Source organism: Cylas formicarius, unplaced genomic scaffold (genome assembly GCF_029955315.1).
Source record: "Cylas formicarius isolate icCylForm1 unplaced genomic scaffold, icCylForm1.1 PGA_scaffold_120__1_contigs__length_32141, whole genome shotgun sequence".
NCBI classification, from domain to species: domain Eukaryota; kingdom Metazoa; phylum Arthropoda; class Insecta; order Coleoptera; family Brentidae; genus Cylas; species Cylas formicarius.
The window spans coordinates 9,958-21,596 of NW_026844219.1; the positions used below are offsets into that span (position 1 = coordinate 9,958).

An 11,639-nucleotide genomic window follows, 5' to 3' on the forward strand; every position below is an offset into this window, starting at 1 on the left:
GAAGGCTATAGTCCAAGTTACACTGAGAATAGAGTGCGGGTAGCAGGCATTTCAAATAAGAGAATGCGGCACAGCGCTGTTGATAATCGTATAGCAGTCCCAGAGTCGGTTTAGCTCAAAAGTTACCTATGTGTCATGCAGATAATATTTTAAATACATATGAATATAGTCATACAAAGATTAGAAAGACTATAAATAAGTAATAAATGCTGAATGTATATTGGATTGGTTTAGTGAAGTATTAATAGCTGCATGAGCAAGTCAGTCAAAATGGATTAAAACACCCCTAAATATGAAACTCTTCTTCTATTTTATGTTCAATTTTTAAGGTCGATCAACAAATATCGCCAACAAAATTGTTATATGATCTATTTAGATGAGAGTTGTCATGACGAAATAAACTGCGATTATTTCGAGAAATGTTTTGAGCAGTCGCTAATTTCCAATTTACCAAGCAATGGAAAAAAATCTTGTTATTGATAAGTCTTCCTATTATTCTTGTAAATTTAGGTATCCAGTGACCTCATGGAACAAGCCGAAATTCAACATTGCTTTTTCTTTGACGATCATAGTTGAAATGAATGCTTCCTACCCACACAGAAATGAGTATGACAAATATAAAATTGAAAAAATAGCTGTGAAATACAAGATAGTTTACCACCAGTTAACGCGATGTTAATGCAGAATAGGATGAATCATTTCAACATGTTATTGAACAAAATTGGAGTAACCGAAAAGTAAATGTGGTGCGCTGATAATCTCCAAGACAACGTGGGTGTACTTATTGACATTTCTGATTTCGACCGAGAATAAAAAATTTCATCATTCAATCCTATACGTTGAGGTGTTTTTGGGGTTTGATTTTACAGTTTTTTAGAGATTAGGGAAAAAACCGCAGTATGATATATTCACTACCAACCGAGATATAGGGCGTTTCTGAATTTTGTATCCTTTGGAAAATGAAAAAACCAACCAAAATTAACCGAAACTTACCAAAACATTATTAGGGCATTTTTTAAGGCAAATGCGGGGGCAGATTTTTTCTACAGTCGTCCGTTTTCTCATAAATGAATACAAGTTTCTTATTTTAGGTGGCAGCCATAATTTAAAAAGAATGCTCTAGTCCAACCATTTTCAGACATATAGTTTTGTTGGTATTTGTGAAAAATATAGGGAATTTTCTGTTTATATATTACTAGGCCGTGCATTATGTATTCAAAAAGACGTCTCTCGAAAACCTTTAAAATAATTCAATAAATATTGAAAAAGATAAGGTCAATTCAAAATAATTTAATTGAAAAATACGAAACCTAATAACCATTTTATATTTCCATTTTAATTTTAGATTTTATTTTAAATATTTTTGGTTATTTAGAAAATAAAATTATAGTTATTTTAACCTAATATACAAAACACAATAAATATTAGAATTCAAATTATTAAAATTTAACCTTTTACATTAATTATATTGAAATATTTTAAGGTACACGTTTTTCTTACTGAATGGCAACTATTCACTAACTCTATGTGACACATGCTTCTCAAGTAGCTTCCTCTAAATCAGTTTTGGTTAGTAGAAAATTCTATCTTTAATTTCTCCCGTAAAAAAAATAGAGGAGTTAGGTCCAGGAATTCATGGCAAGTCTTCCAAAACTGGAATAACACATGTTTGCAAAATATTTATATAACCATTCGTTGTCAGATTTACATTAAAGTCATTTAAATAAAGTCTCACAAATTTACCTCGAAAAATTCCTATTTAGCCATACATTAAATTCAAAGTGACCTTGCCGATTTTGGTACACTACAGCATGATGATTTACTGTGCTCCAGCCATAAGAATTGTATTAAATATTCCTGAACAGTCCCTTCTTGCTTTTCCAGGATTAATGTGATTGTGACTGTGTTTATTATATTCAATTTCCTGTTTTTCATAAGTGGTTTTGATTTTGCCTTGCTCTTTTGAAACTTCCGTAATGGGGTAAATTATTTTTTAACGTCCGGAATATTCGCTTGTCTGCCTCTGTGTTTTCGTTTGACACTTTAGCGCTTCATACTTTTCGTAATTTTGGTTAGTTTGGCCACTAAAATTATGTGTGACAGAACACCAAATTTAATAAAGAGTAAAAGTTATGTCCTTAACTGACATTGCCAGCTATATGCAGGGCCTACTAATACATAAACAAATCACAGACACCAACAAATCTATATGGCTGAAAAGGGCTCGACGCGTCATTTTTTTAAGATTGTTAAAAAGAGTGACTGAGTTCTTCTTTTGTGCAGTGTGCAACATTTTATGCCATTGTTGACTTCAGTATCAGGTTCTCTTTATAGAATACAGTTGACAATGATAATGAATTTCTTTTGAATTTTCTCGTTCATCTGTATATATTTAGTATAAACGAAAGGATCCAAATTATGCTAGCATAATCGAGTTTCGCTGCACTGGATTGTAATAAAGAATTTTCTTTCCGATTTGATTTTTTTTTTGCATTTCTAATTAAGAATCCAATATTTTTTACTATTTTTATAATATTTTTATTGAACGTTAATTTCATATCAAATGTAACGCGAAGGTCATCTTTTGTAGTAACTGATATCATATTAACTTTATTCAATTTATATTTTAAACGAAATGGCCCTTTTAAATATGTAATTGACATAACGTTGCACTTTACTGAGTGAACGAGTTTTTTAAGATTATTTTTATGTATGTCGGCGATTTGATTTCTTATTGTGTGTCCACCATTATGGCCTGGGGCGGTCCACGTATATAGCCTCCTTTCGTGTAGTTTACAGCATGTGTTTGTTATAACCATGTCATGTTCTTGAACAAAATTTTTTTCTTGCGTGACTGAAAAAAATTGAAGGTCATTTTTTCGTTGCCACTTTTTGAAACAAAAGTTTTATAGATTGTTAGGATGCACAATTTAAATTTATTTTGAAGTATACAAGGTGGCGCAAAAAATAAAATATAAATCTTTTAAATGGAAATTTTGTTTCGTATTTCTTTTAAAATTCTTCACTTTTTTAAATTAATGATACATATTTAATCCTAATAGTTGTTGTAATATTTTAATTTTTCTATATAAAATATAATTTTTTGAGACTTGCAAAAAATTTTTGAGAGTATACCCCTCATATTTAACATTAGCGTTACTTGAAGATGACGTTAAATCTATATGCCACGGAATTAAAAATAGATGCTTGTCTTCATTATTTCAACAAAATGATTGATTATCTGCAACAGAAATCGAACCAGCTCACTTTTTGGTGAATTTCTGGAACTTGCAATTGGAACTGATTGGCAGCGTGTTAGGTTTATGGACCTTTGACAAGCCGTACAGGTGTTGTGGTTTGTTGTGGTGTGGTGTCAGCGATCGTCTGGTGCTTACCATAAGAACGTCGTGTTATAAACGTTTTTAGACAATGGAAGTTCGAAACGCCAGTATTGACCAGAATAAATCCTTGTCTTCTTTTAGAGAAACTTCTGCGTTGGAAATTTTTGTTGTTCAAGGGATCCTAAGTATTAGTCGGTAAAGCCACATTTTATATGTATCGTCTAAATAATAGAATATTTCGCAAGATAACTAGAAATGAAAAGGATTCGTGTAATAAGACAATTGCGATCTATGCCGACAGTCAAGCGGCAATAAAAGCTATGTATTGCGCTTTGCGCTAGATCTCGAAGAACCAATTTCTTTACCGTGTGTTCAATTTATCTTAATAACATTTTAATTGGATGTAAGTTTTTTGTTGTCTTGCATTTAGTAACGTTTCCGGATTGTCCTTAACTGACTGCCTTCGAAATCCTTTGCCGAAGTTGCACGACATTATTGCAAATAGTTCTGTGCATGTGATTTTTTATGTGTCCCCAAGAGAAAAAAATCATTAATGTTAAGTCGGGGCTGTTGGCTGATCAATCCATAGTTCCGCCGTTCCCTATCCAACCCTTGGGATATTCCATTTTAAGAAAATTTTTAACTTGACAACATTGTGAGGTGGGGCACCGTCTTGCTGCTATATAATCAGCGTTGATATATTTAGGGATAAATCTTCTATATATTATTCTTTTTGTGCTCTAAAATTTGCAAGTAATGATCGCCAGTTAACTTTTGATCTAAAAATATCGGACCCTGGGTTTTCATTTCGTCTATTGGTCTAGGATTATTTAAAGATCAATATCGCGTATTTTGTCTATTACAACCCTTTCTTGCGATGAAAGAACATTAAAAAAAACTGCATCCTCTTTTGACGTTTTTCTGCATTTAGTTTTTGAGTTTTACGAAATTAAAATGCATTATATTTATATTATTTCAAAACTGAGTGGATTGATCTCCGAGAAATACCTGTCTCTTCATATACTCTACTAATAAAGGAAACTGGATGTGCGTCATAGAATCCTAATATGTTTGCCTTATTTTCTTCATTTAAAACATTATGATTCAGGCATACGTTTTTAGCATTTAATGCGTTACCGTCTTCTGCAAATTCCTTTAGTAGATGTATAGTGCCGATATAAGCAACAGAAACCGTACATAACCTCAATTTCCTAACCCCCCCGCAGCGGGGGCCCCCCGCGCGTGGCGTCCTAGTGTCCCCCCTGTCTACCAGAGTGCGCTCCGCCCCCCACCCAGCTTGTGTAGTGTCCTGTTTTGCCCCGGTTCCGCCCGTCGCTGCTAGATGTCGCCAGCTTGTGTAGCGTCCTGTTTTGCCCCGGTTCCGCCCGTCGCTGCTAGATGTCGCGCGCTCCGACCGTCGTAGGCCCCCCCGGTAGAGGGCGGTGACGGTGCGGCGCGGTGACGCGGTGGATCGGGAGGATAATTAAATAAACTTGAATTTTAATACATTTTATTTTATTTATAAAATTGGTCTGGCGAGGAGTTTCTTCTTCTTTTTATGTCGATTCAGTCGACCATCCCATTGTTCCTGTTCCTTGCGTTGTTCTTCTTCCCCGTTCCCGGAGGAAATCTAAATACGAAGTGCACTCCTCGCCGTCCCACTCCGTCGACCACCCACCCGGGTACTCCTGCTGCTCCTTTGTTTCTTTTGATCCACCGGGTTGCTCCTGCTGCTGGTGATGTTCCCTTGTCGTTTCATGTCGTACCGGGAATTCTAACCCCCGGTACTCTTTGTGTGATTTGAATATGTGACGCCCTAAGCGATGCGCCAACATAATATGCGACTTGTCATACGGACAAACCGCGATTTTTTCTAGAACAAAACAAAGTATGATATGTAGCGTTTCCTATAAAACACACATTTTTTTTTTTTAAACAAAACTTCCAAAAAGGGGGGTTATCAAATAATTTTAAAAATTGTTTTTTAAGTTATACGCGCATACCAAAATTCACGTTTCAATTCACTGTCATTTAAATGTAAGTGTATTATTGTCAAAAGGGCAAACTGCAATTTTTTAGTACAAAAAATAAACAAAAATATGTATATATTTCGCGTTTTCCCCATAAAACGCACATTTTTGAAACAAAACTTTCAGTAATTTTAAAAATTGTTTATTTTTTAAAAGCCAAAATTCCCTATTCACTGTCATTTAAAAGATATTAAAAACGCTCAATTTAATTCGATTATTATTGTCAAAAAGGCAAACTGCAATTTTTTAGTACAAAAAATAAAACATTTTTGAAACAAATTTAAAAATTGTTTATTTTTTAAAAGCCAAAATTCCCTTTTCCATTCACTGTCATTTAAAAGCTATTAAAAACACTCAATTTAAATCGGTTATTATGCAACGTAAAAAAGATGAGTATCATATTTTAAAACAGGTAGAAACTAACCAAAAAAGTGATAACCCAAACTGAAACCCACAAGAAAAGACGCGCACTGTATAAAGGTAATTAAAATATAAAACTTACCAGTTGTAGGGTCGTAGGGAAATGGACATCGCACTTCTCTATTCATTGCACTGAATATAGTCTATAATACACATGCAACGTATTTATACACATGCACTCCCTTCCATGGTTGAATTAAAAGTCGAAAGGTCTTCTACCCACAAGCACCAACGCCGATTTGAATAGACGCGATGTTGTCGCCAGACAACCGTGCAGGTAGGAGTCTCAGGGTCAACACGCTTTCACACGGGAACGCAACCGTTTCGGACGTTGGACGAACGTATGTTGCCGCAAAAGATCAAGGCCAACTTGCTTTCATTTTTTACAATCTCCGTATGGGATGTGGAATTTCAAAACGCGCCGAGTCTAAATGTCAAGTTGTTTTGCTTGTTGAGAATAATAATTAATTGCCCCCTTTATATTTGCTCCGTGGGATTAACGTAATGGGAAAAATTTGTTGCAACGCATGTGGAGGTGTCTTCGTTTGTTAACTTTTAGAAAGTATTCTCGCACCGTATAAATACATCTCATTTTTCTCTGTTTTGTCAGTAGTTGTTTTTGGTATTATTCGTGCAACGTGGAAGCTAACTTAGTGGTTTGGTGTTCGTACAAAAAAGCAGTAAGTACCTTTTTTATTGTCTTATTTTAATTCTTTAACATTTGTTATTATTTTATAAAGTTCCTAAAGATCATCTTAGTACTCTCAACCCGTAACCGCAAATAGAATAGCAGCAATCTTAAGCGTAAGTTTTTTTTATTTTTTTAATTTTGAGATAAAATAATTAATAATAATTTATAGATGGACTTAAGTCAACTGAATCAAACCTGTCTTGCAGAAGGTGATTTTGAGCAGCCGATTGTCAAACTGCATGAATTGCCGATAGGCGTTCCGTTTAAAATTACTAGAGCCAAAATTGTTAATACAAAATTTGGCAATTCCGTGTTGCTGCAATTAGAAAATTCCGTAGTATTTCTTCCTACTCGCGTGACAGAAGCTTTCCGTCCGAGACTAGAACACTTTGCGTCGGGGCAGTACAAACTGGTCTACGAGGGATCCAAAGATATTGGAAAGCCCAACTCTTTAAAGAAATTCAAAATAATTCAAAATTAATCAACATATTATACAGGGTAAGTCTTATTTACTGTTATATATTTAATAAACCACGATGCGCGTAAAGCAGATCATTCATAGAGCGCAAATCTTAATTTTAACCTTACAAAAATTAAAAAAGCATATTTCCGACAAGTTCACTCTTAGAGATAGTGATGTGTGGCTTAGGAGACTAAATAAAAATATTGAATCTTGCAACCAAATCGTTTCTAACGAAAAGGATTTCTCTATTGGGTTAAAAAGAAAATTACAAACTACAATTCAACATCTGAAAGCTATTAGAAAAATTATTCTTAATTATCAACATAAGCATTTTGGATTGGGATTACAAAGTAGTAGCCGCGAGACAAACACAAATGAAATGGTTGTATGGGAATCGGTAGCGTCGTGTTTCCAGGGAAGAGTTCAGACCGGTGTCATAATTAATTTACTTCATAAAGATTTAATTCAATTTTTAAACGATTCTCGTCCAATATTTCAACAAAAAATTAGTCAAATTTTAAAGAAATTTTTATTGCTGAAAGTAAATACCACATTTTGCGGTGAATTTATTAAGGCAAAAAATGATGTCCAAGGCGAAGTTGATGTTAAATATCTGAGTACCGGAAATGCTGTAGTTGATTTAGGAACAGAATTGAATGATTGGTTTGTTGAAAATGTGCAAGATAAAATTTTAAATCAAATGTCAGAGTTTCAGGAACGTGATTCCGGGTGGGCTTTAAATAATATTATTTATTTAGAGATTAACATTAATAAATTTGAAATGGGTAACGGGTCATCCTTCGTTGAGTTGCCTAAAGAAATTGCGAATAAAAGGGCTTGTATTAACATTAGAAATGACGATCAAGCGTGTTTTTATTGGTCAGTTGTATGCGGACTCTTTCCAGCACGTTTTCGTCAGTATTTACCCTCTTCATATCCATACTACAAAAGTGTTTTGAAAACTGAAAATTTACAAACACCTATGGAAATGAATAAAATAAGCAAATTTGAAAAAGACAATGATATTTCCATCAATGTTTATATCTTAGAGCTTAATAAAAATGAAAAAACTAGTTTTTATTCCGTGTTACCTGCACGATTAACAAAAGAAAAACGCGAAAAACATTCAAATTTGTTGTTAATACAAAATAAATATTATCCAAAAGTTAATGATTTTGATCCTGATCCGCAAGATAATGATTATGAAGAAATAAAATATCACTATTGTTACATTAAAAATTTGTCTCGATTAGTTTCCTCACAGCTCAGTAAATATAATCACAAGAAATACATTTGCGATAGGTGTTTGAATTATTTCAATAACGAAACTCGTCTACATGACCATGAAACAATATGTTCCAGTTTCAATGAGTATAAAGTGTCTTTTCCCAAATATGATTACGTTGAATTTCGAAACCATATATATAAACAAAGGACTCCGTTTGTAATTTACGCCGATTTTGAGAGTCAATTGAGAAAAGTAAATTTGAAAATTTCAGATAAAACCTCGAAATACCAAAAGCACGAAGCTTACAGTGCTGCATATTACTTTAAATGTTCTTATGATGATTCAATATCATTTTTCAAAAGTTATCGTGGTCTAGATTGTATTGATTGGTTCGTGGAGGAAATATCTAATTTATCAAAATTTGTTCGTTCAAAATTTAAGGATATTATACCAATGGATAGTGAAATTAGTCTAGATCAAAGGTCGAGTCATTGTCATATTTGTGAAAAACCTTTTTTAAAAGAAGATGTTATTGTTCGTGACCATGATCATTTTACTGGTAAATTTAGAGGTTTTGCCCATCAGGCTTGTAATTTAAATTTTAAAAAAATATTTGTAGTGCCCGTAGTATTCCAGAACCTTTCTGGATACGATAGCCACTTCCTGCTTCCGGTTTTAGCAAAAAAAAGCTATGTATCCATAGTTCCGGTTAATAAGGAAAAATACATCTCTTTTACATATTTCGAACCTGATTATAACATAAAATTTAGATTTATAGATTCGTTTAGATTTTTGGGAGCATCTCTGGATAATTTAGTTTCCAGTATGGATAAAAATGAACTATATATTTTAAGAAAAGAATTTTCCGATCTCGACGAATCAAAATTAAATTTACTGTCGCAAAAAGGTATTTTTTGTTACGATTACATCGACCATATAGACAAATTAAATGAAACAACTTTACCCCCGATTGAAGAATTCTATAATAAATTAAGTGAAAGCAATATTAGTGAAGAAAAATATTCCCACGCACAAAGTGTTTGGCAGTCGTTTGAAATAAAAAATTTAGGCGAGTATTCAGATTTGTATTTAAAAACCGACGTTATTCTTCTGGCAGATATATTCGAAAATTTTCGAAAAACTTGTATGGCAACACACGTTTTGGATCCGGCGTGGTATTTCAGTATGCCCGGGTATACATGGGATTGCATGCTTAGATTCACAAAATGTCGTTTAGAACTTTTGCGCGACATTGACCAAATTATGTTTATCGAGCGGGCTATACGAGGTGGAATTTCGGTGTGTGTTGGTAGATATGCGGAGGCCAACAATAAATATATGCCCAACTACGATTCATCCAGGGATGATTCCTATATCATGTACTTTGACGTCAATAACCTCTATGGCAAGGCCATGTGCGAGCCTCTTCCTTACGGAGGATTCGACTGGATGTCTCATCAAGAGATTGATTCATTTAATGTCATGAACATTCCAGATGAATCTTCCCAAGGATATATCCTAGAGGTAGACCTGGAATACCCGCAGAAATTACATGACACACATAGAGATTTTCCATTTTGTGCCGAACATCGAGTGCCCCCCAATTCAAAGTTACCAAAACTAATGACTACTTTGTATAATAAAGAAAAATACGTCATACACTATCGCAATTTAAAACAGGCTCTCAAAAACGGTCTCGTACTAAAGAAAATTCACAAAATATTAAAATTTAACCAATCTCGTTGGTTGAAATGTTATATCGATCATAATAATAAATTAAGAACCCAAGCAAAGACAAAATTTGGTATAAATTTATACAAATTGTTTAATAATGCCGCTTACGGTAAAACAATGGAAAACATTCGCAAGCATCGTATTGTTAAATTTGTTAAAGCGTGGGATGGTCGCTACGGTGCGAAAAATTTAATTTCTAGTCCTAGATTTCACAGTAGAACCATACTTGATAACAATTTGTTGCTTATAGAATTAAAAAAATCGGAACTTTGCTTTAATAAGCCACTTTATATTGGAATGTCCATATTGGATTTGTCGAAAACGACCATGTACGAGTTTCATTATAATTACATGCTTCCAAATTTGGGTCCCGAAAAATGTAAAATTCAATACATGGATACGGACAGTTTCATTTATAATATCAAATGTTATGACGCATATGAAAGCGTTATTAAGGCCGATTTAACAAAATTTGACACGTCTGATTATCCTAATGACAATCCCTATAATATACCGCAAATCAACAAAAAGGTTTTGGGGTTGATGAAGGATGAGACTAATGGCACCATCATTAGTCATTATGCGGGGTTAAGGTCGAAAATGTATACTTTCAAAATTTTAACGGGTTCGGTAGTTAAAAAGTCAAAGGGTATTCAGTACAATATTGTAAAAAATAAAATTTCATTTGATGACTACGTAGAATGCTTAACAAATTTTAGGGAAAAGTACGCCACTCAACGAACCATTCGTTCATACACTCACAATGTATTTAGCATCGAACAAACAAAAGTTGCCTTGAGTCCTTTAGACGATAAACGTTATCTTTTGCCGAATTCATATGAAACGCTTCCGTGGGGACATTATAAAGTGCCCTAATTATTTTTTAATATATTTTTGTTACAGATTATGGTCAAACAACTTACATTAGAAAGCCTTTGTATTATAACAATTTGCGAAAATATTAGGTGTAGTGCTGATTTTTTGCTTGAGTCACCTTTGCCTTGGAAACTAACGATACTAATATTTAAATATTATTCGAAATATAGATGGAGGTACCTTAAACAATTAGCGCTCCAGTCTGATGGCAATTCTTTATTAAATTTAGAATTCATTCTGTTGAATAAGAGATTTGGATCGTCTTACAGAAATAGCATTTTGGCAACTCCAACCATTGATTTTGACGGAGAATCCGCTTACTGTTTATGGGTCAGTTATTACAGGATAAAATATTCGGAAATTTTAGTTTGTAAATCTTGTCACTTTATATTTCAAGTAGTTAAAAAATTTAAAAAGAAAAATTTTAGACTTTTATTGGATCACTATCATTTACAGCTGGATATAAATAATTTGAATGATGTATATCACGATAAACAATTTTGGTGTCAAAGCTGCTTTGAAGAAGTTTTGTTCACTGTAGAAACTGAAGATGAATGTAATTTAATGCTTCACGATGAGAGAAAATATGGAAAAAAGTTACGCTTTTCTGATAGCACATTGAACTATTAATACTGTGGTTTTATTATAACATATGTAACTGTAGATAAGACTTTTATGTATTGATTGTATGCCATTGTATTGCAACAAGAATAAACATGTATATATTTAGACGCTATTTTCTTTTTTACCACCACCACAACACCGCATAATAATTACACAGAAGTTTGTAATTGTATAATTTATTTATTATATACATTATTACTATTTTACAATTTCGTTAAATGCTAAATTATTA

The 11,639-nt window shown here is 33.3% G+C and overlaps 1 protein-coding gene and 1 long non-coding RNA gene across 2 annotated transcripts; one reads left to right on the forward strand and one right to left on the reverse strand.

The window, feature by feature from the left end:
• Positions 1-4,897: 4,897 nt before the first annotated feature.
• Positions 4,898-6,012, reverse strand: LOC132708472 (uncharacterized). The gene is made up of 2 exons (XM_060680812.1): positions 5,874-6,012; positions 4,898-5,214 (listed from the first exon to the last, which is right to left on the reverse strand). The coding sequence occupies exons 1-2, from the start codon at positions 5,917-5,919 to the stop codon at positions 4,898-4,900; spliced, it is 363 nt and encodes a 120-aa protein (XP_060536795.1). The 5' UTR covers positions 5,920-6,012.
• On the forward strand, positions 5,013-11,386 carry LOC132708473 (uncharacterized). Its single transcript, XR_009619960.1, has 4 exons — positions 5,013-6,471; positions 6,532-6,595; positions 6,652-6,980; positions 10,811-11,386. It is a non-coding gene; the product is annotated as an uncharacterized LOC132708473 (long non-coding RNA).
• Positions 11,387-11,639: the final 253 nt, after the last annotated feature.

Bases quoted from the DNA above. Each gene is read 5' to 3' on its own strand.
- LOC132708472 (XM_060680812.1), bottom strand. From the start codon at position 5,919: ATGAATAGAGAAGTGCGATGTCCATTTCCCTACGACCCTACAACTG. The intron at 5,215-5,873 runs GTAAGTTTTATA...GTTTTGTTCTAG, and splicing joins TCCCTACGACCCTACAACTG to AAAAAATCGCGGTTTGTCCG.